Raw genomic sequence first — 23,450 nt, forward strand, 5'->3', positions numbered from 1 at the left:
AAATGATTATTTATTACCTAACAATCCATCTGTTTTCAAATCCACATCATATGAATATTATGACATTGATGTCTGTCAATGTCAAAATAATGTGCACAATACACAGTTGAACTTTTGAGAAGCAGGGGTCCAGGGAGTACACGCATTGCATGGAAATCCCACACTAACGGATGTTTTGACTAAAGCAGAAAATGGCAGTCTGAGTGGTTGTCTGTCATGTTGTCTGTCAGAGACCGTAACATACCTAATACATAATGCATGCGAGTATAAATTTGTTCTTGACTTGCTGAAATTGACAGGCATTTTTATAAAATGTAATTTTATCACTATCTTCTCAATTGTTTAAAAGATTAAGGCAATAATCAAAGTTTGACAAAATGTTGTATAGTTTTGCAATAAAAGATGATACATTTTAAAAAATGTGTTACATTTATTTACCTCTTTGCAGACTTTGAGCTATATATACACACATGTAATAGTAGTAATAGTGGTATAATTAGTATAATTATTATAATAGTATTATAATTATAGTATTATTATTATCATAGAGTCATTTCTGTGAACTTCAAAGAAAATAAAAAAGAGAAATGATCAAATAAAGTTTAAAAAGCTATAGGAAAAAGAAAAGTTAACATGGAAATGCTTATATAATAAATATAGACTTTAATACACTTTACTTTTTAAGAATACTGGAAAAAGCAAGAAGGTATTTTAATTACTCTTTAAACTCTTGCTTTGACCACGTGTGCGCACTGTGTGGGCGTGGCCAGGCGGAATCGAATGATGCTGACGTCATGACGCACACCATGCGTCTCTCTTCGGGAAGATGGCTGCTGTGTACATGATGCGAAACTGAATGGACGGAAAACAGCCCGAAATTTCTGAACATCCCCCCTCTTCCCTCCTCTGTATCCCACTCCACGTCCACACATATGCGTTTGCGTGAAAACGAAGCCGATTTTAACCTAGTGTGAAGAACTAGGATGATAATATGACCCAGAAAAAGAAGAAGCGAGTGAATCGCAGTTTGTTACTGGCGAAGAAGATCATCATCAAGGATGGAGGAACGGTGAGTGTCTGCTGGATTCAAACACAACAAACACTCACAAACATCTCAGATAAGAAAGTTGAAGTCTTAAATAGACGTATACAGAAGTATTATGTTAATGTTTGAAGCGAGCACACATTTGAAGAGTGTAACTGACATTCAAGGCTGTAAACATCAGCATTTACTTCCTGTAATGAGCAATAAATCACATCAGTACATCAATCTGAAAAATATAGGTGGTTTTATTAATGCACAGGGGGTTTGATGACACATTAGATAGGTTTAAAGCTGTTATTACTCATGGCTGTAAATATAATAAATTCTCCTGTTTGTAATCATACAAAACACATAGAGAAAAACTTTAAATATTTATATAACTTACTTTACTATTATGGTGACGTTCAAACAAAACAGTATAAACATTTATTAGTATTGCTAAACCTAGTTTTAACTTTTTTTATGGTAGTAAACCAGTACCGTGATAAATATCAAAGTACAATGTTATTATCATCTTATGTTATCATTATACTGCCGTAGTTTTGAGTTGGAAGAGTAGATATGCGAAACTTCATATCTGTGATTTGAGTATATAGTCTGTCAGACAACTCATAATAATCTTGTCTAAGTTTACAAGGTTCGGATATCTGAATGAATTTGTCATGAAATGTACCTCTTGAATGTCCTGAAAATAGTGTTATATACTTTATATTTATTCATTTGTTGAATTAGCTTTTAAATTTAAAATTCAGTACATAGTATTTGTAGTAATTTTGTTCTGTGCTTTTGTCATTTTTAATAGTTTTTGTGTAAAATTTTCAGCTTTAGTCATTTTTGTATTATATTTCAGTTAGTCCTCAATGCAACATTTCAAATTTTTTAAGTTTTAGTAATTGAGCTATGTGCTTCAGCTATTTTTACATTTCTATTTAGCTTTATTTCACTTTTTGTACTTCATCGTATTTCAGTTAACTGCCAAGGCAATATTTTACATTTTTGTTTAAGTTTTAATAATTTTCTTATGTGCTTTTTGTCATATTTATCTTGTTTTTTTATATATATATATATATATATACATTTTTTTAGCTTTATGATATCGGATGAGTGAAGCCTGGTGCTTTGACAGCTTTCATGACACGCAGTTACTCTGAAGCTGGCATTCAGACTGTTAAAGTGGAGCTCCGTTCAGTCAGACGAGCTTTTATGTTTCTTTCAGTCGTCTGTGTTGAAAATTAGATTTTACTCAGTTCGGTGAGAGCCTAGTCGATCACCAGAGGACTCGGACCATGTACAATACATTTATTTTTATTTCTCTTTAGTTTTAGTTATTTTAGTACTTCAGCTTATTTTACTTCGGTTGAATTTCCGTTTAAGTTTTTCATTTCATTTGACTTATTTTATCTCTATTTCGATTACTGAAAACGATTTTTTTATAGTTTCCATTAACAATAACAATTCTGCCTCAAAACAGCCATTTCTTTACAAATAAACCATTGATAATAAATATTATAATGGTCAGTAATTTGTCTAAAATGCTTTAAACTCAAATAAGCTCCTTCCATTTGTAAATGAGGTCAGTCCCATTGAGTCGCAGATCATTTGCTTTAAATTTTGATCTTCTCATCAGAAACGACTGGCTTTTTCCCATGACAGAAGCAGACATGTTATCAAATGGCGCTTTTCCACTGCGTGGTATGACTCGGCACGGCACGGTTTGCGTTTCCACTGCAGTTTAGTACCGCTTTAGAGTGGGCGGGATTATTCACATGTCGTTATAGTTGCGCCGCCTCTACTACCACGACTCCTAAAAAAACGTTTTAATTCCGCGTCGCCCCATCAAGCTCTCGCTGGATCCGCTCCTCTGCTATCAACGAGAGGAACGTCTGTTCTTCCACAACAGACAACAAAACTTTTTGGTTGTTAAAAAAAGGTGCGCTCGTTCAAAACAGTTGCGTTCGATCCTTCGCTGGCTGTGCTGATTTAAATCTAGCGGTTCTTTTGTGTTTGTGTCGCAAGTTCAGTGACGCAGGTAGTGACGATTCTCTCCGGCCAATCCGTGATCAGCAGAGTTTACACGTCACGTTTTGGTAACGGTACGGTTCACTTGGAACCCCAACCGAGGTGGTACTAAAAAAGGTACCAGGTACTGTACCCAGTGGAAAACCCCCAAAAAGTGAACCGTACCGAGCCGTACCGTGCCGTACCATGCAGTGGAAAAGCGCCAAAATGTCCTGCTCACTGGCTGTCATTGTAGGTTGTAATAGGGCTGAATTTGAACCTAGTTCCCCGGGTTCCTCTTTGGGTGTGTTTTATCTTGCCTGCAGCACAAAATAAGCCAGAATCAGCAGTGGTCGGCACTCAAAAAACAGGTGCATGAAAAGGTCACGAAAACATCTAATGCTCTATTTTGATAGATTAGGCCTCAAACAGTCCTGGGGGCTGTTCCATAAAACAAGTTTACCAAACAATCCAGGCTTATTTCAGTTAGTCTGACTTATTTTGAACCACATTAATTGACAATAAGTCAGACTAACTTAAATAAACCTGGCTTATTTGGTAAACTTGTTTTATGAAACAGGCCCTTGATCATGTCATCTCAGTGTCAAAACCAAAACAAAGCTTTAAAGGATGTGTAATAATACTGGTTTGTTTCTTCACCGTGGTTGATGTCTCTGGCTCTTCTCTCTCCAGCCTCAAGGCTTTGGCTCCCCCAGTGTTTATCATGCCGTCATCGTCATATTTCTGGAGTTCTTCGCTTGGGGTTTGCTGACTGCACCTACTTTGGGAGTAAGTTGTGGTTGTTTTTGTGTTAAATCGAGATATTATCTTCATATCAGGTGACGTTTATTTCATGTTACGGGTGTTAGAAACCCATTGTATGCCTCTGTTGTTATATTGCGTGATATGATCATGCAGTTCGAGATACCCTTGCATGGGCGTCATAACCGATGCTGTTTTGTGTCTCATGTGTCTGCAGGCTCTTCATGAAACATTCCCGAAACACACGTTTCTCATGAACGGCTTGGTTCAGGGGGTCAAGGTATCATCTGTAACATCATAATGTTTACGTCCTGATAATCCAGTTCATGATTCATTAACGCCGTGTTTTCGTTCGCAGGGCCTGCTGTCGTTTTTAAGCGCTCCTCTGATTGGTGCTCTGTCAGACGTGTGGGGAAGGAAGTCGTTTCTTTTACTCACCGTGTTCTTCACATGTGCACCAATTCCTTTATTGAAGATCAGCCCATGGTACATTGTGTTTCTTTTCTTTTTTTGGACACAAAATAAAAGATAATGTAGGTTTATTTTTATGAAATTTAGAATCTGAAATTTCAATTGAAAAGAAACGTCATTTTAATTTAATGTAAGTTTTATTTTGTTTTTAAATTTAATTTTTAATTTAATGTTTAAGTTTACGTGATTTGGATGTCTGAATGTATTTATGAAATGCATCTTTTGAATGCCCTGAAAAAAATATTTATTTAGTATTATTTATATACTATTATAATGTTTATTAATACTTTGAATTGGCTTTAATTTTTATATTTTCAGTCTCAACTTTTTAGTAGTTACATGCGTTTGTCATTTTTTGGATTAGTTTTTAATATATAAATGTAGGTTAAATTGATTTTAATTTAATAGATTTATTATTTAATAGATTTTATTGTCATTATTTTATTTTTGTTTTTATTATTTATATTATTTTAGTCCTTTCAGTATTTGATTTAATATTAATGTAATATTTAATGTGCCATTTTAATTCATCTTATATTTTAAAGAGTTATGTTTTGTTTTTGTCTTAATTTAAAAAGAAGCCAGTGAGATGTACACAAGTTATGAGTTTTCAAAAATATATATTATTTTCCGTGTCCATTGTATATTTTTTAATATTTTGAATTAGTTTTTAGTTTTCTGCATTTACAGTTTTAAATATTAATAGTTTAGTTGCGTGCTTTTGTCATTTAAAAATATTTCAATTATGTTTTATTTTTTATTTAATTATTTTAATTTTTTGTAATTTTAGTATTTAATTTAATATTAACCTATTTAATTTATCATTTTAATTAATCTTCATTTTTTTTAATGTATTATTTGTTTTTTTTCTTAATAAAAAAAAACAAATTAGATCTGCACAAAGTTGATTTATTTTTTATTTTTCGTATTATTTTCTGTGTCTAGTGTCAAAATAAAATTACAAATAAATAAATCTAAACCAAAATAAAAAAATAAATAATTATTATATAATATACTGATTATAATATTGATTAGAAGCTGATACAGATCATCTCAAAAATCCCAAATATCAGTCTCACCGATATATCGGTTTGTTTTTATTTTGTAATACACATGCACGTCTTAAATCCACATGCATGTTGTGTTTCAGGTGGTACTTTGCCGTTATCTCTGTATCTGGAGTGTTTGCCGTTACCTTCTCAGTTATATTCGCCTATGTTGCCGACATCACCCAAGAGCATGAGCGCATTATGGCTTACGGCATGGTACGTCTAACCCATCAACACGTCGTCATCATCTCTCTTTTTGCCGCTTTGTTTTGTATTAACGTCTCTGTTCTTCCTCCAAAAGGTGTCGGCCACGTTTGCGGCGAGTCTGGTGATCAGCCCGGCCATCGGCGCGTATCTGAGTCAGGTGTATGGAGACAGTCTGGTAGTAGTTCTAGCTTCGGCCATCGCTATGCTGGACATCTGCTTTATTCTGGTGGCCGTGCCCGAATCGCTGCCGGAAAAGATGAGACCGGCGTCCTGGGGTGCCCCAATCTCATGGGAACAAGCAGACCCCTTCGCTGTAAGTAGATTTGACCTTTTTGAGCTCGTTTAAAATGAATAATCTACCAAATAATCGGTTTTATTCAATTAACTGCATTGCTAATATAGTAACTCGAGCGTGAGTGTTGGCTGGAAATGTGCATTTTAAAAACAGAGGACGCCACTTTGCTCATATCCTGTGTGGTTTTCGGTAGAGAAGCGTTTTAACGCCCATTTCCCCTCGACAGCATAATGGAGTTTTCTGGACGAATGTCATATAAGGCTGTTTTCACACGTGGTTTGTTCTAAAGAGTTCCTCTGAAGTCTGTTAGAGTTTCCCATGAGATTATTCTAGTTTTGATTGGTTAATGCAGTCCTGCCAAACTTAGAAGTCACATTTTAAGGTTTGCTGTTGCGCATGTGGGCTCAAAGCACATAAACGAATGCGAAGCGAAAGATCTCAGATAGAGTTAGTACAGCATGTGTATGTACCTTTTAGGGTTTTTATGATTTTTTTTAATCTTCTAATAACATATACATATATAGAATTTTTAATTTTAATGTTAAAGTTTGCAAGGATATCTGAATGTATTTGTCGTGAAATGCTTCTCTTTTAATATTATTTATATACTGATAATATTTTATTATAATCTAATTTAATTCTAATTATTATAATCTTAGTAATTTTTATGTGCTTTTGTAAATTTTATTAGTTTTTGTGTAAATGTCTATTTTGCAATTTTATAACCTTTAGTTGTTCAATTTTGTATTAATTTATATATCTAAAATATTTATTAATAGTGTAGTCAAGTTTATTAATTATTTTTATATTAATTTTATGATGTAATAATTAATTGATTTTTTCATCTCAAACTGCATTAGTACAGCACATTGTGTGCAATATTTTTATAAATAGATAGTGTGTATAGTAAAATTCTAACCAAGAATGCAATTTTTTATGTTATTATATTTTATTGAGCAATGAACTAATAAATGACTGATATTAAAATAGTTGAAATTTGTAAATAAATTAAAAACGCTAAAAACTAAAACCAGTATTTTTAAATACATTGCATTTTAAAAGATTACTTTGACAGTGTTACGAAATTCTTAAGAATAATTTTAAATGCTAAATGTGTTAGATGTAAAAATATGAGTAAAATTCTGTTTCACAAATATCCAATAACCACATTACATTTAAAAAAATGTTTGATGCATGTCTTATATGTACACAGATTTTCTCTACAGTTGGATGGGTCAAGACTCATTGGTTCCGCTCAGCTAATTTTTTATAGGACCATTGATAAGAGTAACAAGATTGTAAAATTGCTGAGGTTTTATTCTCTGAAAAAAGTTTCATATCTGAAAGAATTGTTTGGTGAAATAAAACATTTCCTGAGTCAAAACAGAATAAAGTCGTAAAACTATTTGCAAGATTTAAACAGAACTGTTCATAGAGCTGTTGTTAAATCAAGAAGAGTGTTGCATTCACACACAGCTTGGTTATAGACGGCAATATCTTTCTCTCTGCAGTCTTTGAGGAAAGTAGGCCAGGACTCGACGGTTCTGCTCATCTGTATAACAGTGTTCCTGTCATATCTGCCTGAGGCTGGGCAATACTCCAGCTTCTTCCTCTATCTTCAACAGGTACGGCAAGGGAGAGATTTCATTTATCTCTGTGGTTAATCTTTAACTCGCTGTTTAATTAATTGTTTACTGGGTCAAGTCTGGTTTATCGAAATCCTGTTAGCAAACGGGACCGTAAAGATTGATTGTTTTATCCTCTTATGCAGATAATGGGATTTTCACCTGAAAGTGTCGCAGCTTTCATCGCTGTCCTAGGATTGCTGTCTATTGTTGCACAGGTCTGTATTTTCCTTTTAAATACATACTAATAAAGGACTTTACGTCATTAGTTTTTAATGTGGAGTATGTCAATTGTGGCTTTTTCCATCTACAGACTGTAGTATTAAGTTTACTAATGCGTTCCATCGGGAACAAGAACACGATTTTGCTGGGACTGGGATTTCAGATTCTGCAACTCGCCTGGTACGGGTTCGGATCGGAGCCTTGGTAAGACCGAAAGCCTAGGTTTTAATTTCTAAAATTGATAAAAATAAAGAGAAAAATTAAAAACAGGAATATTAACTATAGCTTTAAGAATAATGTAACAACTAACGAGTCTTTACTAATGAAATGTCCAACGCATCGTTTCCGATCTCCAGGATGATGTGGGCAGCTGGAGCTGTTGCTGCCATGTCTAGTATCACTTTCCCTGCTGTTAGCGCCCTGATTTCCCGCACAGCTGATCCCGATCAACAAGGTTGGTTTTCCTGAGTTATATGATGTTACAGATGCAGGGTTATTCTTTAAGGCTGACTGTAAAGCTCTTGTTTCTGTAGGTGTGGGTCAGGGTATGATTACGGGAATCCGTGGGCTGTGTAACGGCTTGGGTCCGGCTCTCTATGGTTTCATCTTCTACATCTTTCATGTCGAGTTGGACCAAGTTCCAGAGAAAGAACCGGATGTAACGCATCACCATGATCACCACCAACAGGTAAGTCACCGCACGTTGTTGAATTTAACTGAACCATGCTGTTTACTGACAATTTAGGTTTGTTTTAATGGATAAATTAGTTTTTAATAATAGACACTAAAGTTTTGTCAAAATGCTGAAAGCCGATGCCACTAAACATTGAAGTATAAAATATTTGCGAAGATTTTTCATGACATTGCATCATTTTTTGATAAAAAAAAATAAGCCTAGCTTAAAAACTCAGCCTAGCCTTTACAAGCCAAGCGGAAACAATTTGTTTTAAATCGTTCACAAAACCACTTGCTAGAATTGAAGCAGAGTAAGATTGTTGTTAATTGTTTGAAGAACTGTTCGTAAGAACGAGTAGATAAAATTTGTGTAAATTGTCCATAAAATTATAAAAAGTTGTTCGTAGAATTTTTTTAAAGTCTAGTAGAATATATTTAAAACTATTTACAAGAATTCGAACAGAATGAGTTTTTTTGGTAATTGTTCATAGATCTATTCGTAATAATCTGAGCAGAACCAGTTTGTGTAAACTTTGTAAAATTGCAGAATTTGTAAATTGCTCGTAGAACAATTCTTAAGAAATCAAAGCAGTGTAAATTTAAATGGGTCATAAAACTATTTGCAGGAATTTAAGCTGAACGAGTATGTTGGGAATTGTACGTAGAAGCATTCTTAAGAAATTGAGAGTTGGACCAAGTTCCAGAGAAAGAACCGGATGTAACGCATCACCATGATCACCACCAACAGGTAAGTCACCGCACGTTGTTGAATTTAACTGAACCATGCTGTTTACTGACAATTTAGGTTTGTTTTAATGGATAAATTAGTTTTTAATAATAGACACTAAAGTTTTGTCAAAATGCTGAAAGCCGATGCCACTAAACATTGAAGTATAAAATATTTGCGAAGATTTTTCATGACATTGCATCATTTTTTGATAAAAAAAAATAAGCCTAGCTTAAAAACTCAGCCTAGCCTTTACAAGCCAAGCGGAAACAATTTGTTTTAAATCGTTCACAAAACCACTTGCTAGAATTGAAGCAGAGTAAGATTGTTGTTAATTGTTTGAAGAACTGTTCGTAAGAACGAGTAGATAAAATTTGTGTAAATTGTCCATAAAATTATAAAAAGTTGTTCGTAGAATTTTTTTAAAGTCTAGTAGAATATATTTAAAACTATTTACAAGAATTCGAACAGAATGAGTTTTTTTGGTAATTGTTCATAGATCTATTCGTAATAATCTGAGCAGAACCAGTTTGTGTAAACTTTGTAAAATTGCAGAATTTGTAAATTGCTCGTAGAACAATTCTTAAGAAATCAAAGCAGTGTAAATTTAAATGGGTCATAAAACTATTTGCAGGAATTTAAGCTGAACGAGTATGTTGGGAATTGTACGTAGAAGCATTCTTAAGAAATTGAGCAGAACCAATTTGTATTCATACTACGTAAAATTGGAGAATTTTTGTTTTCTGAAAAAAGAAAAAAAATACCTGAAGGAATTTTTTGGTACCAATTTTGTAAATTGCTTGTAAAACAATTCTTAAGTGGAAGCAGAGTAAACTTGATTAGATTAAAACTATTTGCAAAAATTTAAGCAAGATGAGTTTGTTATTTGTTCGTAAAAACATTTGTAAAAATTTCAGCTGAGAACCAATTTTTGTAAAATGTTTGTAAAATTGCAGAACTTTTTTATTCGGTGAAAATGTTTGTAAGTGTTCGGTACCAATTTTTTAATTGCTTGTAAAACAATTCCAGGCAGAATTAATTTAAATCATTCTTAAAAATATATGCTAGAATTCAAACAGATCTAATGTGTGTAAATTGTTGGTAAAATTCCAGAATTTTTGGTATCCAAGCAATTCAAAACTCAGTCTAGCCCCTCCGTATGTAAAAATTAATTAATTATCACAGTACAATGTTTTTTCAGTAGGTTGAAAGAGTTTATAGAGATGCATTTTAAAAAGTCATTGCGTATAGTTTAGTTTCGAAAATTTGTATCTAAATAGGGCATCACTGTAGAGTTTTTGGAAAGGTTTTTGACTTTTGTGTTAATCGTGTTCCCGCGTCATGTGTTCCCCTTACAGAGTGCAATAATCCCGGGACCGCCATTCCTCTTCGGCGCATGTTCTGTGCTGCTGGCACTCCTGGTGGCACTTTTCATTCCTGAACACCCCCATATGGGTGCTCGTGCGGGCAGCTGGAAGAAGCACACATCACCCCACGGCCACCCGCACAGTCCCCACCCACCCGGAGAGGCCAAAGAGCCTCTCCTACAGGACACTAACGTGTGATTGGGAGTTTCAATGTGGCTGAATTGGCCACGCCCCCTATTCCCCATTGAGGAACGAACTGTGCATGGAGGCTGCTGTCATGTATTGAAACGTAAAGCTATATCGGAGGCATGGTCAGTCTTGCACCTAGAGCTCTACCTTTCTGCAGAGTTTCGTTTAATATGAAACTTATGAACTTGATAATTAAGGTTAATGGAAATTACAGACAGAAAGGAAAGTCTCCATGATTAAGACTGGGCGTCCCTGCTGAATCACCAATAGAGCACCACTTTTTAAAAGAAATGTATATAGAAGAACGTATATTTAACAATGGTTCTGTCCAAAGGCACTATTGCAATGGCTTGTATTTATTCTTTTTATTATTTGTTTTTTTTGCCTTTTTTCTTTCTTTTTTTGTTGCTCTGTTTTGACTGTCTAGATCTTCATTACCATAGTTCACTCAGGGACATTATCCGGGTCAGGAATGTTTCAGAACACAGTGTGTTACCCTTATCAGAAGGGCCTAGCGACGACATACAAATAACAAAATCCATTCATGAAACGCAAGCAGATTGAATTTGTGTAAATCGCTCGTGAAACTTTTTGTAAGAATTTACATTGAACAAACTTATGGAACTCATTCTTAAAACAATTTGAGTCGAAAAATGGTGTCAATCATTCCTTAAAACTTTTTGCAAGAATTCGCGGAGAACACATTTATGCAAGTCATTCGTTAGCCGTTCGTAAGAATATCAGCTAAAAAGCATTTGTGTGAATTGTTCATAAAATTGCTTTCAAATTTTTGAGTGGAACGAATGTAGGTAAAGCATTCACAAAACTGTTTACTAGATTAAGTAGAACAAATTTGAGTAACTCATTTGTAAAACCAATCATAAGAATTTGAGTCAAAAAATGGTGTAAATCTTTTCCTAAAACTATTTCCAAGGATTTGCCTAGAACAAAGTTATGCAAGTCATTTGCAAAAGTTTCGAATTGTGTTTGGGTTAATCGTTCGTAAAATTACTTGTGAGGTTTTGATTGGAACGAATTTGCATAACTCGTTCGTAAAACCATTCATAATAATTTGAGATGGAAAAAATGGTTTATTTCATTTCCTACAACTATTTGCATGAATTTGTTCTACACAATTAATTTGGAAAATGACTTCGTAAAACCATATGTAAGAATTCGTGCTAAACAAATTTATGCAAATTGTTGGTAAAACTATTTACGAGACCAGAATTTTGAAGTAGAAATTGTTTATATAATTATAAGAATTTAAGCAGAGCAATTTTCGTAAATCATTCATAAAACTTTTGGTGAAAATCATGAAATATTTAGTTCTTTAGGCCCAGTGACCTTACTAAATATAGTGGTTTTGCTATAAATGTGCTGCGTTCATGAGATCACAAGTTTGTTAGGGAACATAACTTAATTTTATGGATTTCTAATGCTTTGACATGAATGGCCTTAACTGACAGTTCGGTTTCAGACGTCGACAAACGGACGTCGCAATGGAATGATTGTTGTACAGCTTCAAAGTTCCTTTTCGTTTTCTGCTCGTGTTCAAGCTGAAGCCTGTTTTCTTTATACCACTTAGAATCAATGGTGCCTTTTCCCAGCTTAAATTGTGTTGTTGATGGAAACTGGCGAATTTAAGTGACGCACGAGACTCGAGATCTGACCAGTGTCAGACTTACGCAACTGAATAGTCTTACGTAAAATAACGGTAGAGCTGACTCTAGATCAGTAGTGAAACTGAAATGCGTGACGCATCTTTTGTTTGTCTGGATTCGCTTTCGGCCTTGTGTAGAAACATTCTTTTATGAAAAATACGAATGTTTACGCAAAACACTTCGCATATGCCAGCTGACAGAAGTACATTGAGAAACAGGAGGTGAAATTTGCCAGTGGCCTTTCTATATATTTTTTTTCATAAAGACAGATGAATGGCTCATTTTAAGATTTGACATTTGACCAAATGTATGGATATTTTATTGACGCAAGATAGGCGAGTTAATCTGTAATATTAGTTGTGTGCTTTGGATATTTATGAGATGATTTCCTGTAAAATATTTCCTTCGTCTCAGAATACAGTGCGAGGTTTTTTTTAATGTTCTGTGGTTCTGTTGTGCCGTCTTCATTATAAATTTTAAACGGTGTATTTTTTTCCCCAAACAATGTAAATATGTCAAAGTATCTAAACATGCATTTCAATAAAATTTAAATATTTTGATGTATGTGCGATCATGTTGGTTGTTTTTATACGTTTAGCTAAATAAAAAGACGAACAATTTTTAAAACGGCATTAGATTTTATTTACGATTGTCCTAAAATTGAGCTACTGATGAACAAGCAGCCAAACTGCAATCCATGATAAACAGATTCCAAAATTTACTATAGTAAACCATAAATACAAAAATATAAATACACACAATTAATTATATACAGTTTTACACAGCAAACCACACACTGCTATTCATATCAAGAACTTGAATCCTTATATTAGCCTTAAATAAAATTGCCAATTACACGAATAGCACTATTTGAATACGAAATGGCAGCTCTCTTGAGTGTTTGGCAAAAGTTCATTCATTCAGAGGCAGTTCTTGTATGGCACAATCAAGTTTAAGACATTGAAAAGACATTTTATATGCACTACAGACTTGAAGGACCAAACCATAGCACCATTATTATTGATAAATTAGTCCCATGCTAATGCCAAAGTCTCAAACAATCAAGGAAACTCCTTGTAAACAATGGAAACCCGTTAAACCACAGAATAAAGGTAAAAAAACATAACGGTCTTTATAGTTCATCATTTTGACTTTTTTTCTTGTGATTCTGAGTTTATTTCACAATTCTGTTGTTTGCTTCCACTATGGAATGTAAAATAAAAATGTTACTGCGGCTTTAATCTCAGTTTTTACATCACAATTTTAAGATTAAATTTCACAATTTGGACTTCTCAGAATTGCAAGTAAAAGTCAGAATTGTGAGAAAAAACGCCTGTTCCTGCCACAGAAAAAAAGTAAATGATTAAAAAAAAAAATCTGACAATTTAGACCTCGTTTTCACAATTCTAAAAAAAAAGTCATAACAGCAAGATATAAACTGCAATTTTTCCACCCGCCTTTTTTCTCTCAAAATTGCAAGTTTACATCTCCAATTCTGCCTTTTTTTCCCTTTTTTTTTCCATTCTGTGGCAATAACTTGCTTCCATAGTAAACACGTTGAGAAATGGGTTTAAAAATAAATGTTTTAATAAATTATTGAAGACATTTTAAACAAACATGAATATCATCTGCATGGACACTTTGCAATGAATTCCCATCTTAGTAGTGGCCTTCTCACACACAACATAGTGATGAATAGAAGTGCATCTAAACTGCTGGGAAATACGCAGAAGCTGTTGGTTTTGCTCCAGCCGTGTTCAAAGGCTTAGGAACTTCTGTAGGTACAGATATTAAATGCTTAATAAAAAGGTCTAGAAATTAGGAATAAATGGGGAAAAAGAGTATTTGTGATTTGCCTCGGTTTAGATGCATGCTGGGTAGAAGGCCGCGGAGAGGAATGCTGTCATCTCGTCTCTCAAAGTACTTGGAGTCCAGATCAACACGTTCTCCGCTGTTGAGATCCGAGATATGATCACACCAAAGGCTTTATTACAGAGAACAGGAAGTAAATGGATTGAAAGAGGAACTCACTTCTCTTTATTGGAGGGCTGAAAGAGTGCAGTGGGACTCACGTCTGCTGCTGAAGGTTTGGCACTCGTAGGGTTAAACTGGACCTAAAAAGAATTCAACAGTGTTTTGTTGGACACATTCAGAAGCAGCGATTGTCACTGAAAAAGGCTTTGCTCACACTGACAGCTACAATCAGAGTCAACTGAGTTCAGGTTTTCGTAGCCGTATGTATGTGTATTTATTTTCAATTTTGAGAATTTATTTTTTTATATTTTCACAAAATGATGGTGAAATTTTTTTATAATTGTATGTTTGGAAACCTTTTAGGGGAAAAGTTCACAATTCACAAAAGTATAGTAAAATGTATAAAAAAATTTTTTTTGGAAAATGTGATTTTTTTTTTGGATAAATTATGGTGAAAATGTTATAGAAATTATATGTTTGAAAAATGTAGAAAAAAAATCTATATATTTAAACAATTGTTTTGTACAAAATTATGATGAAAATACATTTTATAAAAAATGTTTTTTTGGAAAATTTCGAGGGGGAAAATTGGATGTTTTCACAAAATTATGGTGAACACGTTATTAATATTGTTAAAAAAAAAAAAAAAACCAATAGTTTCATAAAAATGTGTTGAAAATGTTATAACTACTTTTGGAAAATATGTGTAGGGGATATTTTCACAAAATTATTATTTTTTTAAATACAAATTTGGGGGAAAATGTTTAATATTTTCACAAAACTGGTGAAAGATGTTATAAAAAATTTATTTTTATAAAACATACAAAAACAAATTTTTTTTTCTATTTTCAGAAACATTGTAGTAATGTAATAAAAAATTATGTTTATAAAATTTGGAAAATATATATATTTTTTATATTTTCACTAAATTATTTTTTTTAAATGTTTTGGAAAATTTAAAATTTTTTTATTGTTATTTTTAAGTATGGTAAATTTTATGGTAAAATGTCAATTTTTCCACAAATGCACATTTTCAAAAATATATATTTTTTGGAAATTCAGTCTGAAATATTTTCTCAAGTAGATTTTTGGGGCGCTACATGTATTAATCATCATTGTTCAGCACCAGAGCGAGACGCCATAATCGACATTCGCAGCCAAAACCATCTGCTCCTGCCACAATCGACTGTCTAGAATACTATGGTTAAGTGCCAAAAATGTTATTATAGCAACTAGTGTTGTCAAAAGACCCGGTATTTCGGTACCAAGTCGTAGATGTTTTTCAGTGGCAGCAGAACTATGAAACTTGTTTACTTGTTTCATACTTTTATTACTTGTGGAAAAACTTGAAACAATTTTAAATAAGTATAAAGAATGGCATTGGTTTTGTACATTTAATTTTTGTTTAACGTTATTAATAAAAATGTTGTTCAATTAGCATGTTTTTGTGTTTTGCTTTGGTACCGAAATTGGTACCGAGAACCGTGGATTTTCACTGGTATTGGTACCGAATACTGAAATTTTGGTACCGTGACAACACTAATAGCAACTGCGGTAAATAAAACACTACAAATCGAATCAATCCAAGCATTAGCAAAAAATAAATAAAAAATAAAAATAAAACCTAAAAAAAAAAAAAAGTGGACATACCGTGCTTAAGTTTGGAAAAACAAATCAGAAAGAATTGTGTACAGTGTGAGCAGAGAATATAATAATAAAAAAACCTAATAAATGTAGGGAAATAAAGATGGCATAGAGAAAAGGAGAGGAGATGAGGCCTGCCTTTGGTCCAGACGTCTGATTGTGTGCTGACAGGACAGAGCGAGGTCCTGAGCTCACACAGGAAAGAGAAAGAGGATATTTGGAGTTTATTGTAGAGGTGATGGGGAAACCCTGTCCCAAAGACGAGGGGAAACCTTTGCTATCAAGCTAGAGAAGACAAGAACAGCTACATCATTTCAAAAGACCAGTCCAATCTCACATGCAAACAATCAAACTGATAGTTACTGCTTGATTTCCTGCTACATCTACAGACAACAACCTGCTTGGCGGATTTTATGCTAGACTTTAAGTGACAGCAGTTAATTACCATATTGTGAGGAACACTTCCTGTTCTCAGACCTGCGGCAGGAGTCTCGAACATTCCTAAAGTTTCCTGCTTCCGAGAGAGCTGGTTCTCATTCAGCTGCTTGTTCAGCCAAGTTATTACTGAAGAATACCATGTTAAAATTAAAAATATGATTTTAATGCGATATATGTGTGTGTGTGTGTGTGTGTGTGTGTGTGTGTGTAAAACTAAAAAAAGTCATAAATATTATAGAAAAGCTAGAACACAGACATAAATGATGTTAATTATGTTAATTATGCCAAGTCTATAAAGTTCATAGATGGAAAAAATTAGTACCCAAAAATAAATAGAAATAAATAATACCCAAAAAGTAAGCAATAAAAACAGAAATAAATAGAATTATAAATAAATAAATAAAATGATAAAAAAACAAAAAGCTACAAAACACACACACATGTAATGCTAATTATGTAAAAAAAATCAATTAATAAAATATAAATAAATAGAATGTAAATATAGAAAAATAAACATCACCATCAAGAATCTTGATTAAAAAAAAACAAAACAAAACAAAAATAAAAACAAAAATAAATAAAATAAACAATTAGAAAAATTAATATGAATCTAAATAAAGATAAAAACAAAAAGATAAATAAAAAGTTACAGTAAATAAATACAGCAAATGCACAAAAAGGCAAAATTACCTGAATAAATCAAAGTCCTCACCGTTCTCATTGGTTTTTAACACTTCCCTGCTCTCGTCCAGTTTCTGAACTGTCGCGTCTAATTGTTCGTTTAATTTCATTACCTAAAGCAAAAGAAAATATTGATACTAAGATAAAAAGAACTGTTCATCAAGCAGGCATTAGTTGGCAGCACACGGTACCTCTTCCTCTTTCTGTCGGAGCCGTTGTTGGGCGTCCTGCAGCTCTCGCTGCTCCCGCTGCAGTTTCTCCGTCGTTTCCTGCAGGATCTTTTCCTGAGACACCGTCACGGTGTTCTTCACCTTGATCTTCCCCACCAGCGCCTTCAGATCCCCCTGGAGCTTCTTGATGATGCCGTTGGCCTGAGAAATTGTGTCTGTGAGTAGGCTTGCCGCGATAGACGGTGATACCGGTGTTAAGCCGCAACACCGGTTACGTCACTTGCCGAGCTGCTCTTTATCTTTGATCTCCTGCTCTAAGACGGCCACTCGCGTCTGCAGCTGGTTGACCAGACGCTCTTTCTCGTGGCATTCGGTGTCGAGGGTGCTGTTCTCTCTCCTCAACGACAGAACCTGCTGCTTGGACCTCTGACACTCCTGGACAGAGACGCAAATATAAAACATCAGACTTCCTCCTGATTTCCAGACCCCATCCTTCTGAAGAAACCTCGCACCTCTTCCAGGCTGGCCAGTTTGGCTTTAAGGTCTCGAATGGTGGAGTCGCTCTTGTATTTCTTGTCGATGAGCTCTCTGTTAGCCGTTTCCAGCTCGGAGACTTTGGTTTGGAGCTGCTGGGTGCTTCTGTGATGCGACGACTCAAGTTCCTGTCGCAGCTGTTCGTTCTGCTGCTGCAGACGGGCTTGTATCTATTAAATACAATTAAAACAACAAATCAGTGCAGCAAGATCATTACTTTGTGAAGGGTAAAAATTAGAAATAAATACATTTAAAAGTTTTTCTAACACACACACATACAGTGGGTACGGAAAGTATTCAGACCCCCTTCAATTTTTCACAAAAATAAATTTAAATATAAAAAATACCTAAAGATAAAAATAACTAAATATAAATAAAAGAATAAACAAACAAAACAACAACAAAAAGAAAAACAAACAATAATAGATAATAAAATACATTAAGAAATAAGATAAACTCGAAAAAGACAAAAAAATAAAATAAAAATAATTTTAAATCAACTCAAATTCCAATATAAATATCTAAAGACAAAAAAACAATAATACTACAACTAAACTAAACTTAACTAAAACACAAGATAATTAAATAAATATAAAATAAGAAACAAAAAACTAATGAAAATATATAAAGATAAAAAATAAATACAACTAATAAATATGACTGATTGATTGCTATGATGAATTCAACACTGAAATGCCCGTATCAGCCTATGGATGTTGGGTTACCTCGAGAGCTTTTTCACGCTCAGCTGTGAGATCTTGCATGTGTCTGCTGGACAGAGAGGTCGTTTGCGACGTCCATTCAGATCGCAGTTTGTCCAACTCTCGACTTTTCTCAGACAGGGTCTGGAGGATAAATAAAAGTGTATAATAATAATAATAAGTTCACTTCGAAGAGGAATCTAGAATGTGGCTTACTTGCTGCGCATAATTTAGCTGTCTTGTCAGATCTTCCTCAGTCTTTCTCAACGTCTGTTCCAACTGCTGCTTTTCCTCCTGTAAAAACACCCAAAAAGCAAAGACGCATTACAGATTCATTCATTAAAATCAAGCAGGATTACGACATACATATTCTATTTGTAGTCCAAGCCCGTGATGAGTTTCACCTTTACAGTGGACAGACAGGTGGCCAGATACTTCTTAATATCCGTATCAGATCCCGGCAGCAGTTTCAGAGAGAGATGCGTGAGGTGTTTAAAAGCGTTCGTCTCCACAATGTTAAGGTTTGAAGGACTGTGATCGAACGCTGATGAAGCCGACGTGAGCTGCAAGAGAAACCTGAACACAAACAGACAGAAACGGTTCGCACAACCAATACGCATTAACAGGAGATATAAAAGCGATAAAATCGAGATAAACTCTCACCGTGGGTTTTCTTTGTCCTGTTCAAAGATGCACTGCTCAAGCAAGTCGATAAATTTTTGTGGGAATGATGTGAAGTCTATTAAAAGCCCTTGTTGTACCTTTAAACTGTGAAGGAAAGCGAATATTGATTATTACATTGAAAACTGCACACCGAAGTAAAATATTTAAATTAAATATGGACCAATATTATATATATATATATATATATATTAAAAAAAAAAGATCACAATACCTCTGAAAATCTTCCTCTGATATGACAAGGTTGTATAAAAAGTAAAGATCAGTATCATGTGTCAGCCGTACAACCAAATCCTGTTAATAAAAATAAAGTCAAAATACCAAAAAACATTATTTAAATACATAACTAATGATGTATAAATGACAATTTCTCACCTTTCTATGGACAGGATTTGATGATGGCTGCAGTTCAATACTGATACGAATGAATGAACGTCTGTGATTAAAAAAGCATCATAAATAATCACATTTAGACCCTTAAGAACCTCCAAAAACAAAATGCTATAACATACAAAACAATTAATGAATTAACAAACCCAAAACACACATTTAGGTCATATTTATGTTTAAAACACATACATATACAATCGGTTTTACCTCTCATCGGTATCTCTATTCTTCACAAGCACCTGTAACCTCTTGTTAAAAAGTAATTCCGTCATTTCGAGTTCATATAATAACCCCCAAAGCGATTTTAATCATAAAAAACGCGGTTTATTCGTGTTTTACGCTGGTGAATTAATAATTTGCTGGTTTGTTTTCTCGCGCTTCGCTCCCGCGTTTGTCCGTTTCTCACCGGATATGCCGAGGGCCTCAACCTAATCCCGCATATGATCGTATCTCAGCATGTTTATGTTTTTTGAAGATATTAGAAATTAAATACAAAACTTTCAGATTGTGTTTCATCTCTATCTGTGGGTATTTAAAGATGATCAAATTAAACATATTTTCAGTCAAGGTTCACCGGCGCGTGTTGTGATTGGTCGAGAGGCAGGCGTCCAGCGTCAACGCAGAGTGGGCGGGGCGTACAGGAGTTTTGAACATGGCGGTGAGTAGCGCAAACGTTTCCTCACCGTTCACTTTATAAACGCTTCTATGGACGCGTGGCGTTTACAAACAAACACACATATAAACACACACATGTCTTGTGGGCGCTTAAAGTTGAATTTTACACACTAGAGCCAGCTGGTTATTGTAAATGTGATGTATTGTGTTGTGTATTATTGCGCTAAGCTACATGGTCTGATATTATATTATACAGGCCTGTAATATTTTATATATAATCCGTGGTCTTGATTTGCAGGATAAAGAGAAGAAAAAGAAGGAGAGTATTTTTGATTTGTCGAAATACATCGACAAACATATAAGAGTAAAGTTCCAAGGAGGTCGTGAAGGTGAGACAGTTGCTTTATGAGATAAATTAGGGGTTTAAATAATATAATGACATTATATTATGCTTAATTAAGTTACGTTGAATTTAACATTCATTGTTTCCTATTTTCAGCAAGTGGGGTCTTAAAAGGCTTCGACCCGCTGTTGAATCTTGTGTTGGATGGCACCATTGAATACATGCGAGGTAAAATCTCCAGACTGATTGTGAAATAAATAATAAAAAATATATTTTATTTTGAAATTTATTTTAATACATTTTTAGCTATATTTATTTTAATTGTTTATATTTTTATTCTAATCAAACGGTTAATAAGATTCAAGTTTTAATGTTTATTTATTTTAATACAATTTTTTTACATTTTAATCATGATTCCTGATCACACCTTTTTACGCAGATCCTGATGATCAGTATAAACTGACTGAAGACACCAGGCAGCTCGGTCTGGTTGTATGTCGAGGGACGTCTGTCGTGCTGATCTGTCCACAGGACGGGATGGAGGCCATTCCGAACCCTTTCATTCAACAGCAAGATGGATAACATTATGCCTTTTTTTCTTGCATTGTATAGATGTCTGGTGAAGAAAATAGATGGTTTTTGTTAGGTCTGAAATCATGAAAAATACATTTTGTATTTAGACTCAGGATAAGTGTTTTTGGTTGGTTTTGTTTCTGTGGTTTATGAAACTCTCTTTTTGTGTGTGTTGATTATGGTTTGAATTATAAGGCTTGCTTTCTGTTCATGAAAATGGGTGCGTGATGTTGCCCTAGTTCTTTCAGTGTTGTTTTATTAATTTAGACATTAATAAACATCTGGGATGTAACCATTTCTAAATTAAGCAAAAACAAAGATTATGCCTGTACCTCAAGGGTGGATCCCACAGGATTACCTTCTCAGAAGGCTTTTGTACACACACAAACAGTTGAACATTCAGCAAGCTTTCAGTGAACATCTTTGTATAATCTAAATGGAAACTGTATTTTGAAGGTCTTCGGTTCTGAGACACCTTGAGAAAACATTTGTGTTTACCTTTGTGGTGTCGTCTCCTCTGTTTTACACTCGCAAAACTAATTCCTAAGATTAAAGACTCCGTTATGGACCCTTCCCTATTTGGGAGAATGTTTTTCTTAAGAACATGCATACACTTTATTACACTTGCTTACTAGTGGATCCTCTGCAGTGAATGGGTGCCGTCAGAAAGAGTTCAAACAGCTGATTAAAAACACAATAATCCGCAAGACTCCAGTCTTATAAAGTGAAAAAACAAATCCATCATTAAGGTGTTTTAACGTTACCTCTGGCAAAAACATGAGTCTAATCCATAATGACTCTTCCTCCAGTGAAGAAGTCCATCTCCTGTTGTCTTTTCACATCAAAATCCACAAACATTTGTTTAGAACCGTTTCGGACTGTTTTTGCTTGTAAAATGTGATCGATCTGTGCATATTTCTTTCCTGATTCAGATGAGATGACTTTTTCACTGGAAAAAGCAATAAAAATATTATGGATAAAGAACTTGTACTTTAGCCAGAAGCAATGGTTTGAAGTTAAAAATGTCTTAATGATAGATTTGTTTCTTACAAACATGCAGTTTCACTTCACAAGATATTAACTGATGGACTGGAGTTGTATGGATTATTGTGATGTTTTTATCAGCTGTTTGGACTCTCATTCTGACGGCACCCATTCACTGCAGAGGATCCACTGGTGAGCAGGTGACATTTCTCTAAATCTCACAAAGAAACAAACCCATCTACATCTTGGATGGCCTGAGGGTGAGTACATTTTCAGCAAATTTTCTTTTTTGAGTAAACAGTTTCTTTAAAGCATAACAGAAGAACTACTCTCATATACACTCAAATCATGTTTTTCTATAACCTTCACTAAAAGCTTGGAAACAGGGTTTTCCACCAAGAAGAGAGCTTTTTTGATGGATATCAGATTAGCCATTCATGCTTCTTAGCACAGCCACAAAGCCCTGCTTTAAACTTTCGGGATTGACTTTAAGTGGGAAACAGCATGTACATCAATATACTAGTGAGATCCAGTATAGTTTCCACTCTGATATTTAATGCAATACGTGTGTGGTAATTGAGATTTGTTGGTCCCTCCATTTGTGATGGCAGTTTTCTAGCAGTTATGAATGAAGGGCTCAGTGTGTCTTGCCTCACTGGTGCTCTTTTGAACAGCAGGACTTTCCAGATTTTATCAGTGCGCACTGGCACCCAAGTCTGGGCTTTATTGGGTAACACAGTTATAGTGGTTCAGGGTCTGTTAACTGATGGTTAACTTTAGAGGGGTCTGTAAGAGGAGCTGCTGTATGAAGCCACGCCAACTCTTAATACTTATCCAGGTCAGTAGAAGTCTGAGGCATGGTGGGCTAGTGTGGCAAGTTGTATTTCATGTATTTCATTTTGCACAGTAGAGATTAAACCTATGAGGTTAAAAAAAAAGAAAAAATAGGAAATAATTAGGTAAAAAAAAAGTAATAATAAAAATGAATATATAAATAAAAAATAACATTTGACAAACAGATTTATCAGCTAAAATAGCCTACAATCTACAAGCATGAAACATGGGAAAACATCAATGTATAATAAAGTAAGTATATATATATAGAGAGAGAGAGAGAGAGAGAGAGAGAGAGAGAGAAATATATATATAAGAAACATAACAAAGATGAAAAAAATATATAAAAATATATAAGCTGTAAAAAATCTAAATAAAAATGAACAGATATAAACAATAATACAAACTCAGAAGTAGATTTGTTAGAATACATTTTACGAACTAAAAGATATAAAATAAAACAGAATAAGTAATATAAAAAGATACAAATAAGGACATAAACAGAGAAGAGAAAATGACACGAAGCATTTGATAGATAGATAGATAGATAGATAGATAGATAGATAGATAGAAATAAATTTAAAACTATTTG

At 34.1% G+C, this 23,450-nt stretch overlaps 3 protein-coding genes across 4 annotated transcripts; 2 read left to right on the top strand and 1 right to left on the bottom strand.

The window, feature by feature from the left end:
• Positions 1 to 786: 786 nt before the first annotated feature.
• On the top strand, positions 787 to 12,842 carry LOC107695628 (hippocampus abundant transcript 1 protein-like). 2 transcript variants are annotated; one of them, XM_016495640.1, is made up of 13 exons: positions 787 to 1,069; positions 3,737 to 3,832; positions 4,023 to 4,085; positions 4,164 to 4,291; positions 5,427 to 5,541; positions 5,627 to 5,845; positions 7,339 to 7,452; positions 7,599 to 7,670; positions 7,766 to 7,878; positions 8,031 to 8,128; positions 8,208 to 8,302; positions 9,038 to 9,097; positions 10,435 to 12,842. In XM_016495640.1, exons 1-13 carry the CDS (start codon positions 992 to 994, stop codon positions 10,639 to 10,641), a joined length of 1,458 nt encoding a protein of 485 aa, XP_016351126.1. In that variant the 5' UTR covers positions 787 to 991; the 3' UTR covers positions 10,642 to 12,842. The 2 variants fall into 2 exon arrangements, with proteins under 2 accessions (XP_016351126.1, XP_016351128.1); XM_016495642.1 differs by lacking the exon at positions 9,038 to 9,097 and having other exon boundaries at positions 8,208 to 8,362.
• An 846-nt stretch (positions 12,843 to 13,688) lies between these two features.
• On the bottom strand, positions 13,689 to 20,034 carry LOC107695611 (spindle assembly abnormal protein 6 homolog). Its single transcript, XM_016495614.1, has 16 exons — positions 19,717 to 20,034; positions 19,495 to 19,555; positions 19,334 to 19,413; positions 19,102 to 19,206; positions 18,843 to 19,014; positions 18,655 to 18,732; positions 18,463 to 18,582; positions 17,716 to 17,907; positions 17,489 to 17,638; positions 17,225 to 17,455; positions 17,065 to 17,146; positions 16,360 to 16,478; positions 16,053 to 16,199; positions 14,328 to 14,410; positions 14,153 to 14,247; positions 13,689 to 14,071 (listed from the first exon to the last, which is right to left on the bottom strand). Exons 1-16 carry the CDS (start codon positions 19,779 to 19,781, stop codon positions 14,004 to 14,006), a joined length of 1,848 nt encoding a protein of 615 aa, XP_016351100.1. The 5' UTR covers positions 19,782 to 20,034; the 3' UTR covers positions 13,689 to 14,003.
• A 40-nt stretch (positions 20,035 to 20,074) lies between these two features.
• On the top strand, positions 20,075 to 21,886 carry lsm7 (LSM7 homolog, U6 small nuclear RNA and mRNA degradation associated). The gene is made up of 4 exons (XM_016495643.1): positions 20,075 to 20,167; positions 20,423 to 20,513; positions 20,624 to 20,695; positions 20,907 to 21,886. The coding sequence occupies exons 1-4, from the start codon at positions 20,162 to 20,164 to the stop codon at positions 21,047 to 21,049; spliced, it is 312 nt and encodes a 103-aa protein (XP_016351129.1). The 5' UTR covers positions 20,075 to 20,161; the 3' UTR covers positions 21,050 to 21,886.
• Positions 21,887 to 23,450: the final 1,564 nt, after the last annotated feature.

Source organism: Sinocyclocheilus anshuiensis, unplaced genomic scaffold, assembly GCF_001515605.1.
Source record: "Sinocyclocheilus anshuiensis isolate Anshui unplaced genomic scaffold, SAMN03320099.WGS_v1.1 scaffold706, whole genome shotgun sequence".
Lineage (NCBI taxonomy): Eukaryota > Metazoa > Chordata > Actinopteri > Cypriniformes > Cyprinidae > Sinocyclocheilus > Sinocyclocheilus anshuiensis.

Excerpts from the sequence above, each read along its gene's own strand:
- LOC107695611 (XM_016495614.1), bottom strand. The coding sequence starts at position 19,781 with ATGACGGAATTACTTTTTAACAAGAGGTTACAGGTGCTTGTGAAGAAT. Across the intron at positions 17,908-18,462 it reads AGCGTGAAAAAGCTCTCGAG|ATACAAGCCCGTCTGCAGCA; the intron begins GTAACCCAACAT and ends TGTATTTAATAG. Across the intron at positions 14,248-14,327 it reads CAGCCCTCCAATAAAGAGAA|CGGAGAACGTGTTGATCTGG; the intron begins GTGAGTTCCTCT and ends GGATCTCAACAG.
- lsm7 (XM_016495643.1), top strand. Across the intron at positions 20,514-20,623 it reads GTTCCAAGGAGGTCGTGAAG|CAAGTGGGGTCTTAAAAGGC; the intron begins GTGAGACAGTTG and ends TCCTATTTTCAG. Across the intron at positions 20,696-20,906 it reads CACCATTGAATACATGCGAG|ATCCTGATGATCAGTATAAA; the intron begins GTAAAATCTCCA and ends CTTTTTACGCAG.
- LOC107695628 (XM_016495642.1), top strand. The coding sequence starts at position 992 with ATGACCCAGAAAAAGAAGAAGCGAGTGAATCGCAGTTTGTTACTGGCG. Across the intron at positions 1,070-3,736 it reads TCATCAAGGATGGAGGAACG|CCTCAAGGCTTTGGCTCCCC; the intron begins GTGAGTGTCTGC and ends TTCTCTCTCCAG. Across the intron at positions 4,292-5,426 it reads TTATTGAAGATCAGCCCATG|GTGGTACTTTGCCGTTATCT; the intron begins GTACATTGTGTT and ends GTTGTGTTTCAG.